This window comes from Phocoena sinus, chromosome 7, assembly GCF_008692025.1.
Source record: "Phocoena sinus isolate mPhoSin1 chromosome 7, mPhoSin1.pri, whole genome shotgun sequence".
In the NCBI taxonomy this organism is placed as follows: domain Eukaryota; kingdom Metazoa; phylum Chordata; class Mammalia; order Artiodactyla; family Phocoenidae; genus Phocoena; species Phocoena sinus.
Window position 1 is genome coordinate 103,351,205 of NC_045769.1, and position 21,968 is coordinate 103,373,172.

A 21,968-nucleotide genomic window follows, 5' to 3' on the forward strand; every position below is an offset into this window, starting at 1 on the left:
AACTATTAAAGAGAACAGTTAAATCTCTCTCTACTGAGAAAACTAGAGGGAAGTCCATGGAAAACTCCTTCACTGCAGAAAGCGCAGGTGCTATAATTGATATGTACTGTAATATGTAATTATAACATGATGTCATTAGAGTAAAATTAAAAGGAAAAAAAAAAACAAGTCTATCTAGGAGGATGTGAGTTTGTAAGTTTCTGAGAGGAAGGGGAGATGGAAGGAAGGCCACAACCCAGAATGCTAACAAAGCTTACCTCAGCGGGTTAGGACCTCAGGGGATTAATTATAAGATTATTAATCCTTGAAATGCTCTCCATATTGTTTGATGAATTATATTAAGCACGTTTTACTTTTGTAATTAAAAAGAAAACAAAGGCCTAGACGTGATTTCCAGCTCTTGTCTTATAACCTAACAGGTTTTCTCGACTGTTCCAAACCCCCCTCATTGTTTGTAAAACAGGAACAATCATCCTCCTCCCCGAATTTTGAAACTGAAATATGCGAATTCATCAATTTCTCTGATGTACATCTATTGAGTGACCCTGTGGCAGGTTCCATGCTGGGGCTTCGACGGTGAGAAAGGCTGACAGGACTGCGCTCTTCCAGCTAAGGATGTGTGCACAGGGGTTTTTTGCCCGGCCACATAAATGAAGGGCTGACAATGGCACTTCTTGCCTTGTGGCAAGGAGAATCAAGGGGAAGATGATCTGGGGGTCGTGGGCCTTTGTGTCTTTCCCCTCGTGGGACCTCATGGGCAGCCCCCTGCTCATACAGAGGGGATTCGGGCACAGACTGGGGGCCCCCCAGCATCCTGGACAGGATGCTGTCCAGACGAGTGTGATCTCCAAGGACCAAGGTCTGCAGCAACCAGCCAAAGGCCGGGTCTGAGTCACGGAGCCCTCAGACCCTCAGACGTCTGCAGCAGCAGCCGTCTGCCTGGGTTGTGTTTCAGATCCAAAGCCCAAGAAGAGAAATGGGATAAACTGCTTCACGGTCTTGCTGTTCATCTACCTGATTCTGCTCACCGCAGGTGCTGGGCTGCTGGTGGTGCAAGGTAAAGCATCTGGGTCCTGTCTGGTCCCTCCTGGGGTGACAGTGTGGCCCGGCCCGACACAAGGCACAGGTTCACAGGAGAGCCCTTGGGGCCACTGCTGCCTATCTGCTGGGAGAGAGTTCTCAGTCCCTGGGTGGTCTGCATGGTGGGGGGAGAAGGGGGGAAGCAGAAAGGGGAGTGTGTGTTGCATGTGTGTGTGTGTGTGTGTGTGTGTGTGAGAGAGAGAGAGAGAGAGAGAGAGAGAGAGCGCAAGAGGGAGGGAGGGAGGTAGAGAGAGAGGGAACACATGTGTGAGGCTCTGTGTGTCTGAAGCAGTGAAAGATGCAGTGATCTCACAAGGATGTGCCTCGTGCCTCTCACATCAAGGATTCCCTGCCTCTGAATGGGAAGTAGCTTTGTTGGTCAGAGTGTTTCATTTTAACGTGATTTGACTTTCAAAGTGCTCCCAATCCAAATGGTGAGGTCGTGAAGCAATTCCATCAGCAGATAGTGAAGTCCCTCAAGAATGCCATGTGGCCAGTTGTCATGAACACACGTCACACGCATATGAAAGTTACCCATGATTAGGCCAGATCAGCATATTAGCGGCCACGCTTTCATGTCCAAGCATGCACAAAGCTCCTAACCGCATGCAGGTTATTCGTGGGCGCAGTGGTTATACAGGGTGTAGGTACGTTCTGTGGACGTGTAACGTCATATCTGAGTGTGGAGTGCACACATGCAAGATACAGACAAAGTTCTGTGTGCTCACTCTAGGTCCTCACGGTACACTAAACACGTGCTTACCTGTTCAGGACGCAGAGTTATGCACATGTGACACAGAATGTCAGGGTTATGCTCAAGTGCCTAGGACTTTAATGAAGTCCCTAAAAGGATGCTGCAGGCATGGCGGTGGGGTGTCCAGTTCTGAATCTGCAGAAGCGGCTCCGGGCCCTGGAAATGCCCTACAACAATCAAACACTGGTCCCCGAGCATCTCCTGCAGGCCCAGCTCATCCGCGTCCGCACCAGACAGGAGCACCTACTACGACTGGTGGACAACTTTACTCGGATCCCAGGTTGGCCCCTCCCCCCTGGGCTGGGACTCCCCAGAGAGGACGGGAAAGGGGGAGCGTCTCGTGTGCAGACCAAGGGGCCTTTGGACCTGAATCCCGTTCTCTGGCCTCGTATGAGAGTGTGGAGGCCAAGACAGGGGGTGAAGGCCGTATGGGGAGGGCATGAAGTTACAGGCACCCTGGGTGGCTGCAGACAGCTCTCCGAGAGACAGTGGGGTCAGGGACCTAGGAACCAAGGATGCTGTCCAGACGAGTGTGATCTCCAAGGACCAAGGTCTGCAGCAACCAGCCAAAGGCCGGGTCTGAGTCACGGAGCCCTCAGACTGATCCAGAGTGTGCAGGACAGAGCCCAGGGCGATTTCCAGGACCACTCCCAAGCAGCAAACTAATACTGGTCTGTGGCTGGAGAGAGTAACAGTGGGCACCAAGCCAGTCTGGCCAGTGCCTGGACCTTCGAGGGGAGAGGACAGCGGGCCTGTCCTTGTAGAGGAGAGAGCCCTGGCTCCTCCCACCATGTGAGGACATAGCAAGAGGCTGCAGTCTGCAGCACAGAAGACCTTCCTCAGAACCCAGCCAGGCCATCCCCTGATCTTGGGCTTCCAGCCTCCAGAAGTGGGAGAAGTGAATTTCTGATGTTTAAGGTCCTCCCACCCCGGTCTGTGGTGTGTTGTTATAGCAACCAGAATGGACCAAGGCAAGACAAGGAGCCCTGTCCCGGCCACCCGAGCCTTTGGGAGGCTCTGGTCCACAGAGCAGCCCTGGCAAGGGAGAGATCTGACATAAGTGGCAGCGGTGGTGGGTACCATTTATCAGAGCACGGGTGTGCTTTCCGTGCTGGTCTCCACGTGGCGGCCTCAGGACAGCCCTGCATAACTGGTATATGAACCCCATTTCACTGATGAGAAAGCTGATTCTCCAAACAACGAGAGGCTGTGCCCAGGGTCACCCAGCTAAAGTGGCACTGCTGCTGCTCGAACTCAGGTCTGTCTGGCTCAGCCTCCCTCGGGAGTCATCATCCGCACGGCTGTGTTTTGCTTGTTGGGCCAGGAGCTCCTTGGAGGAAGGAGCTCTGTCTTTTCTTGTGTTCCTTCCACCCAGTTTGGCTGGTCCTCGGTGCTCAGTGACACTCGTTAAGTGAATGATGGTGTGAGTGGCATTGTCACCCCCCCCCCTTGTTGGTTGGGGCTTTGGTGCCTCTGCCCCTTCTCCTCAAGTCTTCCAGGTCCAAAGGGGCCCTCGCCTCCCCCGTCTGCCAGGGCCACCAGCGGAGAAGGGGGCCCCGGACGAGATGGAGCCGCAGAAACCTGCTTCTGTCTATAGATCCCATGATCCTTTCTCTCATCCTTTGTGCAGGCTACGTTCTGAATTCCTTCTCCTTTCCAGGCCCCCCAGGACCCCAAGGTCCACCAGGAATCAAGGGAGAGGCAGGTGAGCAGGGGCTGGGTGTGTGCTCCAGCGTGTACAGAAGGCTGTCTCGGAGCAGCTGCAGGGGACCGCAGGCACACATGCCATCCCCAGAGTCTGAACACCCGGTGGGGTCTGTATGTGAGGGAGGTCACCTGTAGTGAGACCCTAGATGGGCTGGGTTACTGGGAAGTACCTGCATCCCGGGGAAGACACCTAGGTGTGGCTGGAGGGGTGTGGACACTCCAAGCCCCTCCTTGGTGCTCAGAGTACAAGCCTGTGAGCCTCACCGGGAAGAGTCAAGCTCTTTGGTCCAGACTCCAGAGTCTGACGCATCTGCCTTCACCATAGACTGGCTCTGTGACTTCGGAAGCATTCCCTTACCTTTCTGAGTCTCAGTTTCTTTGTCTGTAAAATGGGGACAAGAGTGCCTCAGAGGGTTACTAGGAGGTTAAAATAACGATTCAAAGCACATGATGGTCTCTCCCTTTTAGGTTGTGGCCTTAACCTGCCCAGCTGCCTTACAAATGGCCACGGCATAGCTGGGTCAGAGAATGTGACGGCTTGGCTGCCCCCGGGGGGAGGGGGCCTCCATCACTGTTATAGTCCGCTCTGCTCTTCACTTAGACTCTCAAACCTCCAATCCCTGGAGGGGTTGAGGCTGCTGAGTTGTAAAGGTGCAAAGACAAACGATACTGGAGGAAAAAGCAAAATGAGAGGATTTGCAAGAAAGGGGGAAATAAACAAACCAAGAGCCTCTCAGCCTCCAGGTCACTGAGACAGAATGAAAAACACCACCAGTTACAGAAGGGAAACTTGATAAAGGGAAACTCATTTTTGAGTAACTAATTTTTTGGAAGGACCTTAAGAGAAGGGGGAATCCCAAACAACCTAGTGCTCTAGGTCACCAGCAGGGTTTTTCCGGGGAGCTTTTCAGGGGGAGGACGAGTAGAAGGAGAGTTTAGGGACACACACAGGCACTCGAACACCCACGGGCTCACACACACGTGTGCACACACATTTATGCAACACAATCACACATGCACCAGCGTACTTGTGCACGTGCTCACATGTGCACATACACTCACATGCATACATGCCCACACACGCACTCACCGCCCAGCCACAAACTCACTCACACACGCTCACTCAACCTTCAGAGCCAGAGTGGGGCAGGGTCACTCAGAGGGTGGTGGGTCACCAGGCATCCCAGGGGCACAGCTGTGGTCCCTTTTGTCCAGGTGAGCCAAGGACAGGAATGGGAAAGCTAAGAGCAAAGTGAGAGGGGGAAGAATTTCCTGCCAGGTACAACGTGTGGCCAGTGGGGACGCAGGCAGTGCTGGGAGCTCAGAGGAGAAGGTGTGGGACCGAAATGGGGCCTGAGGTGGGCCTGGGGAAGGAGGGGAGACCACTGGCAGTGAGGGCTAAGGGGCTGATTCCAGAAGGAGGACTTTAAGCATCTAGAATCTTCCCTTGATGGCCAGCGCTCTCTCTAGAGTAGTGCTTCTCAAGCTACGGGTCATGGATAAGAACCATTTGAGGTGCTTGCTTAAAATGCAGGTCTGTGTTTTAGAGATCGTGGAGGGTTCTGACCCTGGACACGTAGGGGACAGGCTCTGAGAAGCACGGCCCGAGCGCTCCGGCTGTGACCGAGCACCTCGTGTGCTCCTGGTCTCTTGGCCTCCCAAGAGGCCACCCTCAGGGTGGCTCTGGGCGCAGCAGGGGAATGAGGCTGTGGAACCAGTAGGCTTGGTCGCCATCCCTGCTCACCTGTGTAACTAGACACGTTACTCGGCCTGTTGAGGTTTAACCTCTTCCTTTCAGCAAAGAATGGCAATTACATTAAAATAGTAATAATTAAATTATACATGCTTTGCAGGACAGCTATAAGGGTTGGAGATCATGTGTTCAAACTCTGCTACGTGGTAGGTAGTGTTAGTGATCCTGTAAAGTGGAAAGGGAAGGACTTCAGTTCTAAGATCAGACAGATCTGGGTTCTAATACAGCTCTAGCTGTGTAACCTCTCCGAGCCTCAATTTACTCACCTACAAAAGGGGGATAATAATAGCAACTTTCAATGAGGATTGATTACAACAGGAATATAAGACAGAAGATCGTGATGCTGTACCTGGCATGTAGGAAATATTTACATTAGAAGAAACGGAGGGTGCTTGCCATCGGGAAGAGAGAGCCCTTATAGGGATGTGTCAGCCATCCTCCAGTATTAGAGAGGTTCCTGTGGAAGAGAAAATAGACTTGCTCTCAGTGGTACCCCACAGAAGAATGGAGGCCAACGGGCAAAGGTTTCTGGAGAACCAATTATGCTGAGGTAAGGGAGGAACAAATAGTTAAGACTTGGGCTGCCGCACAATGAAACGGGCAGATGGGGGCTGTGGGGAACTGGGGCTGCAGAATTTTCCTTGGTGGGACTGAAGGGAGATCCTTGCACCAGGCAGGTGGTTGGACAGTTGACCTGTGAGGATGATTCCAAAGGTGGCCCTCCGCATTTCTCTATGGCCCAGACTTTCTCAAGGTGACCCTGCCACCCCCAGAGAGGGGATGACAGCCAGGCTTTTGCCTGTGGAGTCTGAGCCACACTGCTTCCCATCCCACTCTCACCCACTGCCACGCCCAGACTCAGGCCTGGAAGCAATGTGGCTGGCGAGGGGAAATGATCAGTTTCACTTCTTCAGAAATCAGGACTCTAACCTACCCCTCCTCTTCCCAAATTTCTTTTCCCAAGGTCACCAGATCTCTCTTACCCACTGCTTGCCCAATCTGCTGTCAGCGGACGGGGCTAGCAGACCAAGTGGGACCCGCCCCAGCGGTATTGAGGTTTTCTGCTCTTTGCCCCAGCAGATGGGTAAAGCCACATTGATGAGGTTCCAGGGGACACATCTATTTCCCTCACTCCATCTTTAGCTGTGATGACGGGCAGGTTCTGAAGTCAGACGCAGCTGTGATTCCTCAGGCGCCTCCAGACTCTGGTCCTTTCACCGGTACTACTTTGCTTCCCAAGGTTGTAACTTTTGAGAGAGACACGGAAGTCATAGCAATACAGACTCAGGCCCAGACCAGTCTCAAGAAATCTCATACAGGGAATCCTCTGGCGGTCCAGTGGTTAGGACTCCGTGCTCTCACTGCAGAGGGCCTGCGTTCAGTCCCTGGTCAGGGAACTAAGATCTCGCAAGCCGCGTGGGGCAGCCAAAATATAAGAAAAAGAAAGAAAGAAACCTCATAGAGCCACACAATTGCCTTAGCGTGATGGCCCTGGCTGGCCCAGAGCCATAGGGCACCAACAAATTCCTCCAGGGAAATAATTCCTAGCCTTGTTTAAGAAGTGCCATTTGTCATGAAGGACCTAGGGGTAAGACAGGAATAGACACAGACCTACTGGAGAACGGACTTGAGGATATGGGGACGGGGAAGGGGGAGCTGTGACAAAGCGAGAGAGAGGCATGGACATATATACACTACCAAACGTAAAACAGATAGCTAGTGGGAAGCAGCCGCATAGCACAGGGAGATCGACTCTGTGCTTTGTGACCACCTGGAGGGGTGGGATAGGAGGGTGGGAGGGAGGGAGATGCAAGAGGGAAGAGATGTGGGAACATACGTATACGTATAACTGATTCACTTTGTTATAAAGCAGAAACTAACACACCATTGTAAAGGAATTATACCCCAATAAAGATGTTAAAAAAAAAAGGAGCGCCATTTGGCCCTTCCACCCACGTGGACGCTGTGAATGACCAAGAACTTGTTTGCTGTTTGCACCTGAGTCTGTTGTAAGGGACTTCAGTTGTAAACATGTTCTTTATGGCTCTTTCGTCTTCCGTCAAGGAATAATTATTCTTCAAGTATCCAAACCGCCTCAAAGAAGCTAATTCCCAAGACTTGCACCTAATGTCACTCAAACCTTAGACCCAGAGAGTTCTGTATGACAGTTGCTTCTTTCCCTCCACTCCAGACCACTCTGTCTACTTTTTCTAAATCACTAGAGAGGAGGCTGGCCCCCTTCTGAGTCCTCTCCAGCTCTGAAATTATGAAAATAATGGAATGGAGCCCTTGAACCAAATTCCATCCCAACAAGCTGGTCCCAGCCCCTGAAGGAGTTGCTTGGGGTGGAACTCTGCTGATGGTGGGACCTGGCTGGCTTCCTAAGCCAGTGGGTCCCGATGAGCAGGCCCTGTGCGGGGAGGCTGGCAGGTTTGGGCAGGGGTTGCCGAGCCCTGCCTAGGGAGGAGCCTCCCTCGATTGATATGTGCTGAGCAGTGGCAGAAAGGAGAGGGAGACACGGAGAATCAGGAGAGGAGAGACTGGGGCGAGCCCGGAATGCTGATGACAGGTGGGAACTCTGAAACCTTGGCCACCAGGAAAGCCAGGCTCTGAACCGCTAGGGGGATAAGTGCCGCTGCAATGTTTCCCTCTCCAGCAGTGCCTCAAAGCTTCTGTTCTCAGCACTTGGGGTCTGCTTTATGGAATATTCAGATTTCAGTTTGGGAAGTTTGAGACAGTAATTCCCCAAATTCACACACTGAAATAAACCAGGCAGTGCTGGATGAGCCTGGGCTGTGGTCCCTCCTCCAGGGACCAGGTCACTAAACAGGGCCCTGAGAGCCCAGCTTCTGGGACTTTCCGCTGCGCGTCAGCCAGGCCAGGTCACCTCATCCATTTTTCAGGAGTTTATGTCTGGCCTCTGGGCAAGGTGGTGTGCTCCTTGCGGGCAGCCATTGTATCTTCGACTTCTGGGCACCCAGTAGGAGTTCAAGGAGTCTGAGTTTGGAATTGGGGTGGGACAGGATGTGTCAGAGATGGACGTGGCAGCTGGGTTTGCTCTCCTCCCATGTCTGGCCACAATCCCTTGATTTTTCAGGAAGAAAGGGAGACATAGGCATGAAAGGAGACATGGGGGTCATGGGACCCCCTGGAGCCCCGGGGCATAAAGGTGACTCAGGGATGCCCGGTTCCCCAGGTAGGAGTCTGCACAGTCAGGTCTGTTGTCCTGTGGGTATTCCCTTTTTGTCCGGCGGGCTGAGCTAGAGGGGAAAAAAAATCCTTAAAAGTCCTTCTGTATTTTAGGTGTGGCTGGAATTCCTGGACTCAAAGGAGATCAAGGTAAGAGTTGTGGGAATCGCTACCGCCTGTCCCTGGGCAAAGTCAAGTTCAGGACCTGACTCTACTATGTCTTATTTCATTGTAGTGTTAACCCAGAGCCTCTGGGGTTTTGTAAAACCTGGCCTGTCCTAAGAGGAACAGAGCAGCTTTGGAGGGCAGGCTTAACTGATATTCTTTTTTAGAGCTTCATTCCACCCTGCCACCCAGGGGTATGAAGCAGAATGCTCACACCCAGAGTTCCTAGTAAGTCCATAAACCTCAAATTCTGCAGCAGTGAATGGAAAAACTTAATAAGTTGCTGAGGCTGTAATTTTCCTCCCACTAATAGGGCTAGTTCAAGGCTCCTAGAGTTTAAGCTGCCCGGGGAACACATGAGGTGTTAAGAGATGCATGTGCCATGCAGAGAAGAGGTGTGTTGAAGGGGTAGTCAGCCAGGCCCTCTGCCAACCACTCCCAGCCTTTCATTCATGACTTAACTTTCAGGACAACCCGGAGCCAAGGGTCTTCCAGGCTTTCCAGGAACTGCGGGATCCCCGGGTGCCAAGGGTGAGCCTGGCAGCGCTGGTCCCACTGGGCCAATAGGTGAGGTCCTGGGTCCCGTGGTGGGCGTGGGGACTGATGTCTGAAGATCCACCCAACACAGACCTTACACCCTCCATGGTATCTGTTGTCCAGGACCATCAGGGAGGCCCGGGAGTCCAGGAGCCGAAGGTGTGAAAGGAAGCAAGGGGGACACAGGTAACAGAGGGCGTGGGTAGGCGGGCAGGTGGAGTCGCTGGGTGTCAAGGATGGACAGAGAGGAAGACTGCCTCCCAGCAGGTCCACCAGAAGCAGGCAGAGGGTCTCCTGTGTTCTGGCCCCTGACGCACCTGGATTAAAAAGGGCATTTTCCTCTGCCGGAACCCTTTGAGTCCAAGGCTCTGGGGCTGTTTTTCTCTGCCCAGAGTCCCTGAGAGGCTTTGAATGCCATGACCAAACCTCCACCGTCAAAGAGGAGAGCAGGGGATGCCTCGGCCGCACTGTCTCCTGGCCTGCATTCCAGGGGTCCTCGTAATGCCCTCTCTCTCCCACTGACCTGCGGTGGGGTCCCAAGGGTCAGGGCTCTGGATTTGGACAACAGCTGTCGAGAAACCCTTCTTGCACATTCTCCCAGGGGGGCTCAGGCTGAGAGGAGTGACCCACGGTTACCCAACTCACAGAGACTAGCTCATAAACCATCCTGCCAACCTAGTCAAGGTTATAAACTGTTAACGCCAATTTAGTCTAGGTTATAAACCATCATACCAGTGTGATCTACTTTATAAAGAACTGTGTGTTTTCTAGTCACTAAGTAAGTCCAGGCACCCACGATGGTCTAGAAAGTCTGGTCCACTGTGTTAGGTACTGGACCCCCATGATGCATAAGACCTGGTTCCTGCCTTCAGATGTGCAGACTGGTGCAGGAGATAGGTAGATGGACTGTTGCCAGATGGTGTCAGGCACACCGTGCTGTGGGTTTTGCATGGAGAAGTGCCACATGCCATTTAGAAAGCCAGGTGCAGGCCAGGAGGTATTGTGGCCAGTGCAGGGTTGTGAGAAAGGGCTGTGTATCTTCCAAGGATGTCTGTGGACAGTCACTGCCAGAGCAGAAGGTCATACTTGAGTTAGACAACCCGGATGCCTTCACCCCAGAACCATGTTAGAGACCTACACCAGGGGCAAGCCCTCTCAGTTTTCATTGAACAAGTGGTCAACGGATTGATTTTTTAAAACAAACGCGACTTGACCCAAATCCTTCAAGTTCACAGTGGCCCCTGGTGGGGTTAGCAAAAGGTAGGCAGTGCAGGAGTGGTGGAAGAGCTCGAGCTGAGTCTTGGAGGATGAGTAGAGCTTAGCCACGTGGGGAGAGGAAGGCAAGTCCAGAGAGAGGGAACCGAGCAGGTGAAGTCTTGGAGGGCGAGGGAGGGCTCTGTAGGTGCATGTCCCTGGAGTCCAGGTCTAGGATGTGGTAGAGGCTCAGGAGCTCTGGCCAGAGAGCTGGGCCATGCCACCTCCTGAGCCTTGGACTCTGGACCTTCGACCTTTGGAGTTTCCTTGATGCTTGTCAGCAGCCCTGGCACAAGCAACTCCTATATCCTTGCCCTTCCAATGCATCCAGCCTCGGAGCTGATTTCCTTTTCACAGATGGTGGGTAAGTGCAGGCAGGGGCTCTGCTACCTGATGCCATATAAATGCCACTTGAAGGCCACCAGCAAGTCTGGCCTTCCAGAAAGGTTCCATCTGGGTGTGGTGGTCAGGTGACCCCGATTAATTGGCTGCCTCTTTCTGATTTTATACTTCCATCTTCCCTGACTCCAGATCTCAGGGTGCCTGACTCTGAGGCTGTCTTACCACTGAGTTTTCTGCTTGGCTTCATGGAGATGTTGGCTCTTCTCCCTCAGTTATAAACTGGGAGCCCCGCCACCCGACCCCACCACTGCCAGGCTAGTGATTCTTGACTAAGCAAGAGTACGGGTGACAAAACATGATTTTACCCACAAGGGGCACTGCACCCACTCCCCAGGCCCCTGAGCCTGTGTCTCCCACTGAAGGTGGAGAATCCTGCCTGCACTCTGCATCCTGGGAGGGTTTGCATAATAAGAGCAGCTCCTGACGTGATCACTTTAACTCCATTACCTGTATATCTGGTGAGCACCTTTATGGGAACCTCCATCAATCAGGCCTAGTGGGAAATACCAACCAGGCAGATTCTAAGGGTTATTCCTTAATTCCAGCTGCCCAGGTAAACATGGTGAATTACATTTTCAATTTGGGGTGTGTGATGATTACCACAAATTCCAAATTGCGTATGTTTCCCGCTCAAACCCAAACGTTTGTCTCGATCAAGTAGCTGTTGGTCTACATAGACATCTCAGGAGGGAATTCCCTTAGAACCATAAACTGACTAGCTTTAGCCAGGGCTGTATTTCATCCTGAAGTCATTAATGAACTTTTGGAAAGGTCACATTCTGCAGTGGGAGAAGGAAGAGTGGGTGGTGAGTGGGAGCCAGACCATCTCCTCGTGGAAGACAATGCGTACTTGTCAATGTCAGGATGTTGGTATTCCCCAAACTAGAGGTACTGAGGTGTTGGTTCAATTTTGATCATATGAAGCCAGTTTTTCAAACTGATGTATTTCCCATTTTGTAAATAAAATCATTAATCTCACAGGAGACTATCTAGCAGTACGGGATGAAAACAGAGAAATTCTGGTGCCTTGGCTTAACCTAGGTAACAGCTAGATCTCGTTATTGTGCATTAATTACCAAAAGTAAGAGGTCTGTTTAGTACTAATGATGCCTCCAAGCCAGGCACTGTGTTTGGGCCTTTCCTCCCAGGACCTTAGTTCATCCACACAGCTGAGTTTCATCATCCCTACCTTACAACTGAGGAAGCGAAGGTAAAACCTTTCCTCAGGGTCTCACAGTTAATATACACTGAGTCCAGGAGTTAATCCCAAAGTCTGATTCCAAATTTGTGCTTTTCTAAATTTTGTTGTGTAGAATAACATAGAGTATAGGACTCAGAGAAATCAGAATTGCCCGCACCTCTCACCCCACAGTAGATGGGTAAATCCTAGCTTAGTCACCAAATCTTCTCGCTGCTGTGAACGCTCTCTAATCACACTCCAACCCATTCTGGTGGAAGGTTTCCCCACGTTCACACCCCTTGAGAAAGATTAAAGATAAAGATGGCAAAGAGGAGACTCCTTCCATTCTGTTGGGAACATAGACTGCATAGTTGATTTAAGGAGGACATTATCACCGAGAAGAACTTTCTGTAATGGTAGTTTCCTTCACTGTTCATAAAACAAGGTTTTATCAAACCCCGAAAACTTAGTTTTTTCTAACCTTTGATCTTTCAAACGATTGCAGAATCATTTGACTTTGGGGAAAAAAATTGCAAAAAATCCACAGCAAAACAAATTTTAGCTCTAAATCCTTTGGCCATTTTGAAAAGGAAAATTTGTTTGGAAATAAGGAAGGGCTCACTTCAACTTGTGATCATGGCATTTCTCTTTCTACCACCTCACCTCATGAAATGAAGTTAGACACAGCCAAAACACTGAAGCTCCAAAATACCAATCCGATCAAAATTTCTACATCGCAACAATCTTCATGTCTAAAATATAACAAGAATCTGAATTTTCTATGTCCTTTTATGTTTCTCTTGAGGCAAAGCCAAAGTACAAATAACTTGAAATCTAGTTTCTCATCTGTATTTTAAGGCGCGTTTTACTTTAAAGATAAGTAACAAAGAATAATCAATAATAGCAATTAAGCCCTATATCATGAATATAATTTCTCAGTTGATTTCATTCCCCATGTCTAAGTATTGACTTAGTCCAAGAATTTATTAAATTCTACCAACTCATATTACTAAATTGTCACTTAGAGTTTTCCTCGTTTTCCTCTAAGTTTCTTAGAGACATCTGAAGAAGTCTACATGCGTCCCAAATTTGGGTCCCCTATCTACCATCTTACTTCTTGTTATACAGCTCAACGTGTTAGGTATTAAATTAACCCAAAATTTGCCAGGCTGCACTTAGCCTGTAAGTTGGGATGGTATTTAAGGAAGTTTCCTAACGTACTGGAAATTTCTACATTAAATCAGAGTGAGGAGGCCTGTGCATCAGTTTGGACTTGCCAACTAGCTAGGTGATGATGGGTTGGTACATGACTTCCAGAGCCTTGGTTTCCTCCTCTGTGGAGTGTGGGGAGAGTTCTAGAATAATACCCAGGTCCCTGCCAATCTGCCAGCACTCTGGGTTTGAAACAAGCAATTTTCCCTTCAAGCAGGGACCTTCTAAGATTTTAGGCAGAGTACCAGCTGAACACAAAACAATAGGAAGGCATGTGCTTTCTAACTAAACTATTTTCTTGGGGGAAAATTGTTTCTATAAATAAGCACCTTGCAAATAAATATTTTGAGCCCTTTCAGCGTGATGAGTCTGTGACACCCAGGGAATCCCAGTTTGCTTGTGGTTAAGAGGACAAACCCAGCATTCATTCCCTTCCAGTGAAGGTTTACAACATGAACTTCTAAATTCTATTTTTCAACCATTTCTCCTTCTCCCTGATCCAATCAGGATGCCGCCTTGATTTATAGTGAAGTCATTACTGGTCCCTGGATCCATGCATAGCCACTCAGCGAGCACCTCTCAAGAGTCCAGTCCTGGAGAGAAATCACACCCCCCAAAAATCACACAAAACTCAATTCCAGTTTCCTTGCATTGAAGAGGGGAGTTTTGAAGACATACACCTACACCTATTATACACTTCTCAGAGGGCATTTTATCAAGGGCCAGTGGGTTAGGAGAGAGCTCAGACAGGGGAGGGGCCGTGAGTTCCTCAGAGATAGGAAGGCTGCTTGGAGGACTTGGGCTGTCAGCTGGTCCCTGAAGATTGAGTGAGATGTGTTTAGGGCAGTGGTTACTCAAACCATGATCCCTGACCAGCAGCATCAGAAAGACCCAGAAACCTGTTAAAAGTGCAGCGTCTCAGATTCCCAGCCCAGATGCAGTGAATCAGGAACCCCGGGGCGGGAGGGGGGGGGCGGGGCTTAGCACGTTGTTTTTAACAAACCCTGTGCTGGCGATTCTGACGCTCACTCTAGTTTGATGACTCATTTAGGAGTAAGAGATGGCCTAAGGCCACTGGGAGTCTTTGGAACGAGGTGGAGAGCCCACGTGAAACTCCAGGAAGTAGTGAGCTGGCATGCTGGTGGCACACAGGCAGCCACAGTGCCCAGTGGGAGGCCAACTCTGGGCCCTAACCCCAACGTCACCACTCCCTCCCTGTGTGACGTGGGATAAATCACCTAGCGTCTCTGAGTGTGGACTCCCTCCTCTGTAAAGAGGGAAATGGCACGACCTCGCTGGGAAGCTGAGAGATGTACGTGAAGCTCCTGGCGTGGTGCCTAGTGCAGGTGCAGGCAGCAGCCAAGGTTGAGTCCCCAAGAGGTGGGGGGCAGGGAGGGAGGGTGTGAGAAACGAGGTGGAAGGGTCAGGCCTTGGGGACCATGGCCCTAGTGAACAGGGGCTCCCCTGGGGCTCCTTTCTGTATAGGACATTTGTTGTTCTGGTGCTCTGGAGACTTCTTCGGTGGCAGATAGGCAATAAGGGGAGATCACAGTGCCAGGTGTCCCTCAACCTTGGGTCTAGGGACAGGCTCTTAAGGTAGAGATCTGTGCAATATGGGACACTTTAGGATGTGGCAGAGAGGGTCAAGAGTCTAGATATGAACCATTTTTCTATTTAATAACCAAAGACATGTTTCTGAATGTGGTTTCTCCTCCCTCATCTTGACACCTGCAATTCAGGTGCAGGTAAGCAGAGAGGACACATCTACTGCCCGTGCTGGGCCACCTGAGGTCAACAGCAAACATCTGGGGGCGGGGGCTTGCTGGGCAGCAAGCCTGGAGCTCCTGCGGGGGCTTCGGCCCCAGTGTCCCAGGCGCTGTCCGCTGGAGGAGAGACAGACACGTGCCGACGGGGCCCCGGGGTCCTCGTGGCACCGCTTGTCAGACACGAGGTTTAGTACGTGACACAGACAACTTCATTTCAGTCTGACAGAGGATCAGAGGAGAAAGGTGAGGCTAAGGGAGAGGGAGCCTGGCTCAAGGTCACAGAGGCAGACGCAAGCCCAGGCTCTCTGACTCTGGCCCCTGTGCTGCCTTGGAAGGAAGTGTGTCAGCCACGGACGAGGCCAGAGAAGGCTTCAGAGGCAGCAACATCTAGCATCTTAGCAGCTTTCACAGCCTTGATCCCATTCCCCAGGGGACCAAAGCAGTGAGGCTTTCCAAACCAAGGGACTGGCGTGGAGTGAGCTGGGGCCTGTCTGCCAGGGCCAACCTCGAAGTTCCCTCCAGCTTTTAGAAGATGCTCTCTGAGCCTCATTCTGGTCCTCAACTCAAACATGAGGGGCAGAACTAGTTGCCCTCTCAGATCTTTCCAGGGCTTCCCGCCTCCCTTGGTGCCCAGGCTTGCAGCAGCAGCTCCTAGCTCCTCGGCCCTCGGACTCTCCTCCCCAGGCAGCGCCCAGCCTTAGACGAGCCCTCTGAAAGGCTGCCAGGAGCCAAGACTCCTTGCTCATTATTCCAAAAAGGGATCCTGAAGAGGCCCACCAGGCCCCTCGCCTGCCCTCCACTGACCAGCACACAGTATGTGCTCAGGAAAGCCAGGAACTGAAGTGGAAGGCAGGAACTTCCTCCAAGCAATTGGCAATGAGGGTAACCGAGTTCCTTGTGGTCTCTAGTGATCATCAAATGGGTGGGTTTTTGGTTAAGACTGAGCTGGCGTGGTGGGAGGGATACCAGTCAAGAGCATGGTGGGAGTGCATTCCCACTGTTACCCTCTAGTAACTGTTACTTCATGGTCAATAATGAGCTTTAGTTTCCCCAAGTTTGTGTAACTGTCTTGGAGAGTCCTGTTTCTCTGAGAGACCATGGAGTTGCTAAACCAATAAATTATTATCCCACAATAAATTATGACCCAGCATGGTGCTGGGGATAGTGGGTCTTCCATGTAAGTTAATGAATAAAGAGATGAATGGGAGGAAGGAAGAAGGATGTTTAGCTACACTGGGGGCCACAGTGAAATAAACCAATAAACGCTGTGGAATATCTACTGAGGGTGAGGGCCCCCCCAAAGCTCCTAGTGGCCACTGAGTCTCCTCCACAGTCTTTTAGAAATAAAAATAACTTTATTTTCAAAATATCTCTCAACTCTTTTTCAATAAAATGCAACAGAAAGGAATGGGATTGTATTTAGACACCAAGTCAGGTTATTTCTGGACAAGGAAGGCCAGCCACTGAGTCCGGGGTCTGTCCATCTAACCTAGACTTTCATCCAATACATTTCTATTTCACCCCAACACACGTCCCCATTTATCTGCAGTCTGTCTACATTTATGCTCTGCTAAAGAGGGTTTAAACAATCGTGGAGAACCAATGTACCTTTCCTTCTGCATTAATCAGACAGAAGGTAGAGGTTGTCTGAGATTAAAAGCGTCTAATACCTACATTTTATTATCTTCTCCCATTTTTTGTATTTTGATCTTAGGACTTCAAGGACAGAAAGGAACAAAAGGAGAATCAGGAGTTCCAGGTAAAGTGCCGGCTTCATTTTCATTTCTCACAGCAATGACTGGAAGGGCTTGTGCTCCAAGGGTGGGTCTTGTCGACCCTGAAATCACGGCGGTAACCTCAGTAACCTTTCCCCAGAGCGTCTCCGCCTGCAGGGCTCTATCGCTCCAGCCTCAGACTCTTTGGGTGACAAACCTGGGGAAGGGGTGTAGAGAGAGGGGTGGGGGCAGAGGGGGTGGAGGGTAAAGAAAGCCGGGACGACTGCCCCTGGTGGTGGCTTCAGGCCGCGCAGCCGCCCAGGAGCTGGGCGACCTTCCTCTCCAGTTGCCAGGTTGGTTGCATGGCCTCTATCTGCCTGTCCACATCTGCTTCGGTCCATCTCCCTCTACCCTTTGGCCCTCAAGGCACCCCCCTCTTCCTGTTGCTTCTCACGGGGCTGTCATCAAGGTCCTCGTGGGCCCCCGCCTCAGCTAGTGGTTGGTTACTGCGTCCTGCCCACGGCATTTCTAGTCTTCTCGCCAGCCCTACCCTGAGAAGCCAAAGCGACACTCCTCAGACACATTTCCTGAGCAGTCTTTCTTCCACCTGAGCTGGATATTCTATCCCTATTCTAACTTACTGAAGGAGAAATTGAATCCTAGAAATGTTCTAGCAAATTCTCCCAGAATGGCTAGAACGTCCACACAATCATGCCATCCAATGAGGAACAACAGCCTTGGAATACTGTCAGTGATTTTCACCCACTCGTCCTCAACCAGAGTTTACACAGGAGTCGAGGGATCAGGGCAGTGCCCTGCCCACCCGGGCTGAACATTCGAACAGCCCATTGATGGGGGCAGGGTGGGAACCTGGTGGTTTAGGACAACTCATGTACTAAACACCAAGGCCCTTGGTCCCCCTTGGAAAGCAGAGCAGAGCATCTGATGGAGGTGGTCTCTCTCCTCCGCAGGCCCTGCAGGCATGAAGGGAGAGATGGGAAGCCCAGGCCTGGTCGGCCTCAAGGGGGCACCTGGACCAGACGGCCAAAAGGGAGAGCCGGGAGCGAAAGGTAAGGCCTCGGTTTCTGATGTGAGGGTTCTAAGGAGAGGCCTGTCATAAGGTGCTGGGAGTTTTCAGAACCAGAAGGGTAGAAGTTTAGTGGCTCTGTGGCCAAGTCCTGCGCTGGGATCGCCCTCAGCGCTGAGCTTACAGAGGAGAATAAGGCCCGGCCGGGCACTCCGAGTGGCAGGCCGGTGACCATGCGCTGGCACCACGCCCAGTCAGGCCCTGGACCACACAGTCTCCATGACTGATGGCAGGAGAGACTTCTAACTCCATGTCTCTTGACTGTTCCTCTCTAATAGAGCTTAAATCTTTCCTGCTGTGGCTCAGGCCCATTTCTTCTTCCTTTTTTTTTTTTTCCTTGCGGTACACGGGCCTCTCACTGTTGTGGCCTCTCCCGTTGTGGAGCACAGGCTCCGGATACACAGGCTCAGTGGCCATGGCTCACGGGCCCAGCCACTCCGCGGCATGTGGGATCTTCCCGGACTGGGGCACGAACCCATATCCCCTGCATCGGCAGGCAGGACTCTCAACTACTGCGCCACCAGGGAAGCCCCAGGCCCATTTCTTCTTGCTCACCCATGGGATCCCACGGCACATCCAGTCCCCATGATGCCAGGTGGCTGGCAAAGCTGAAGGAGGGAGTCTGACCCTCACCCCTCCACCCTCCTGCCCGCCCCTCCTCCCCACTGCTGGCAAAGGAGGGCAAGGGGGTCCTGGCTTGGTTTCCTTCGAACTGTGTGGTTTTTCTCCTCATGACAGGATCTTCTGGGCCAAAAGGAGCAAAGGGAGAAAGAGGTCAAAAAGGTAATTGCTATTTCTGTTCTCTTTAATGTGTGTTTCAGAGGTTACTCTGTACTTGAAAATTGTAGGTGTGCTAGGGGGAGAGGCCTTGGTTGTCAGAGAGATTCCTCATTTGGGGGGAAAGCTAAGGGCTTGTCCCTTGGATAAGCCTGCCCGTGGCACAGAGCCACAGATAACACCTTCCTCCCTCCCTCCCTCCTTTCCTCCCCCTTTTTTATCGACAACACAAGGCTAAACATGGTAGGCTGGATTTGCAAGGCCAGCTGCAGAGGGACCTGCCCTCATGGCCTCGCACCTGCAGGCCCAGGTGCACAGAGCCGCTGGTTGTGCTGGTGCCAGCACGTGGGATCTTCCCAGCTGTGGTGGCAGCCAAGCAGGAGGCTTCTTTTCCCTAACAATAAGACTTCCAGAAATGAAATGGTAGAGCCTACATTCACACAAAGCCCTGGGCTGCTTCCCTCACCTCTCCCATGTGTGTTTTGTCATCCAGGCGAATCCCCGGTATCCGTCCGGATTGCTGGCTCTAGGAACCGAGGCCGGGCTGAAATTTACTATAATGGTGCCTGGGGGACAATTTGCGATGATGACTGGGACAATTCAGATGCCACCGTCTTCTGCCGCATGCTGGGTTTCTCTTCGGGAACTGCCGTTTTCAACGTGGGAGCTGGTAAGTGAATCGATCCTCAACCAGGAGCCTCTTTCCTTGAGGTGCTGATGTGGGCTTTCTCTCCCTGGTAGGGTGTTGGCAACCATTGGTTGCAAGTGACTCAGCTTGGTTGCGTTAAAAGAAAAGGATTGGTTCAAGCAACTGAAAAGTTCTGCAGCCCAGGGCCCCAGCTTACATCCTTCAGACTTGGCAGCCCCGGGAGAAAGAAGGCTCTCTTCCCCAAAGGGACAGCAAAGGCTTGTTTGAGTTGCTGTCTGTCCAGCCCTAAAGCCAGAATGCCATGTGTCGGAGGGTGTTTGTGAGGGACACTCTCTGGACAGCTGAGGGGCTGGAGCTGGGAGAACAGAGAAGGATGCAGGGCGGGCAGCACAGCAGTCATCCCAGCTCTCTGGAACCTGACAGTCTAGGTGGCCCAAGCTTGATCATCTTCAAGGAGAAGGTGGAAGGGAAGAGAAAACGAATCAGAGCAGGGACCTCCTAAAATCAGTTTTGGAAAGATGTCCTGGGGTGCTAGAGACTCAGCTATGTCTTGCAGCAAAAGGTTTAGACTTTCAACAAAAGAGTTAAGCCCCAGGCCTGAGACCATTTCTGAGCTGACCTGGCAGGGACACTAGGCCCGTTTCTCCTGCCCCCACCCCAAAATGTTCTCTGCCCTTACCCCTCCCACAACCCCACCAAAATGCATACCTACTTTTCAATCTGAGTCCAGTTGGATTACAAAACTCCTTTAAAATACACATTCTCCTCAAACAGATTAAGCCTCTATAGATGGTCACACTGTAGTGTAAATTACAGAAATCAAATTATCCGGTAATTCCTCTGAGCTCCTGATCTGAAATCAATTATATCAGAAGGAAGGGGGTTTGAGGAAGGTGTGAGTGCTTTAGAACACGTGAATGGCCTGTTTACAAAGGCATTTAAGGAAGAGACAAACCCTAGAGATCCCTAGGAGGGGATTTCAAATCATGCTTGGGTTACATATTAAATACTCAGATGAGACTTTTGTCAAAGGGTAGAAAGAAGAACAGAGGCAGAGCCATCGTAAGAGAGCCGACCAGCCATCAGCAGGGTGGGCCTGTGCCCACGTGGGAGAAATTGGCAGTCTAGCTCCCCGTGGGAGACCCTGAGGACAGACAGGCTATGCTGCTCTGACCCTAATCCCACGCTCCTCTCCCTCCTTGCTTTTGCTGTGTCCAGGCACTGGGACCATCTGGCTGGACAACGTTGCATGTCAAGGGTCGGAATCGACCCTGTGGAGCTGCAGCAAGAGCAACTGGGGCTCTCACAACTGCAACCACAGTGAGGATGCGGGTGTGGACTGCAGATGACCCCACAGGCCATTCACTGCTCTGCCCCCAAGGTGTCCACAGCCAAGACGCTCAGCCCACGAAGGGAGGCCGTGCTCTCTGAGGGGCTTCCTGGGGTGGCTGACAGCCTCTGAAGTGGGCTTGCTAATAAAGCTCAAAGCGCTACCTGGCACCGCCCTGCGCCGTGGCTGGAATCACTAGCTCGTCCCTCCTGCCCACTCCTTGCACACAGCCTTTCACTGAGTCCTAACGTTCCCTGCACCCCCATTCCCACGCACGGGGACAGTGGAGTCTCAGCTCAGAGCCGGGCAGGCTGAGGGTATGGGAGGGCAATGAAATGCAATGTCGAAAGCGAGGCTCACCTGTAGACAGAAATAGTCATGACCAGCCTTTCAATCAATCCGATGTAGCATCTCTGCACAGCAGCAGGCACTCCCTCCAGCACTGGAGCTGCTCGGCAGCAAATGAAGAGGCCGCGTGTAGCTGGCACCAGGTTGCATGGAAAATAGGAAATGTACCATTAAGCATGAAAATTTGTTCTCATTAGGATGTGGGCTCCATAAATGAAGGAACTTTTTTCTGTTTTATTCACCCCTGTAGGGGCTCAGTAAATATTTATGGAATGAACGACTGAATTAAACCAAGAAGGTAGAGCAGCTCACCCTCTCTGAGAAATTTGGCCTCCCTCTCCCTTTGCAGTCTTCCCCTGGGATACATATTCTCTGAGCGCAATCACATGCTCTCGCCCTCTCCCTCCAGGTGTTGTAAATGGCTCAGGTAAATGTGAAATCTGGGAGAGTGGGGTGCATGGGATACGGCTCTGAGGCATCGCCGTTCACACTTGACCTGTAAGGAGCTCAGCCTCAGGGCATTAGGAGACTTGCCCAGGGACACTTGTAAATGGTGGGACCGAGGAGGAGCGGTGGAAGGGCTGGGAGATGGAGTGGACACCTCAGGGCTTTCTGCCTCAAGAGCTCAACCAGCCACCCAGGACCCAATATGCAAGTTCAGAGGCTGCACTCAGTACCAAGGGCAGAGCTGCAGGGGGACGTGAGGGCTCTCTGGCCCTCGGCAGAGAGAGGGGCATGGGACAGGGGGTTGAAACCTGGGTTGAAACCAGGTCAGAAACCTCTATAATGATGCAGGTTTTCCTGGCACTTCGCGATAGGGGAGTGGTAGGTCAGTCAGGGAGGAAAGAGGACATTTTAAGCCCTATCAGGGGGTGTGGGGATATAATATTTTGCAAATGGTAACTAATGTGTCTTATCAGCCTCCTTATCTCTCCAATCTTACTGCCTGTTCCTTGTTTCCCACCCCACCCCCATTCCCCCACCCCCGGAAAGGAAGGAAAGGGCAGGTACGGCCTGAAACAAAGATGTCATCTCTCCCGTCTGAACCTCAGAGCTGACTTCC

The 21,968-nt window shown here is 51.6% G+C and overlaps 1 protein-coding gene across 1 annotated transcript; it reads left to right on the forward strand.

The window, feature by feature from the left end:
- Positions 1–705: 705 nt before the first annotated feature.
- On the forward strand, positions 706–20,727 carry MARCO (macrophage receptor with collagenous structure). The gene is made up of 13 exons (XM_032636640.1): positions 706–859; positions 926–1,057; positions 1,962–2,114; positions 3,495–3,539; positions 8,392–8,490; positions 8,598–8,633; positions 9,117–9,215; positions 9,309–9,371; positions 16,714–16,758; positions 17,686–17,784; positions 18,540–18,584; positions 19,072–19,248; positions 20,446–20,727. The coding sequence occupies exons 1-13, from the start codon at positions 706–708 to the stop codon at positions 20,574–20,576; spliced, it is 1,278 nt and encodes a 425-aa protein (XP_032492531.1). The 3' UTR covers positions 20,577–20,727.
- Positions 20,728–21,968: the final 1,241 nt, after the last annotated feature.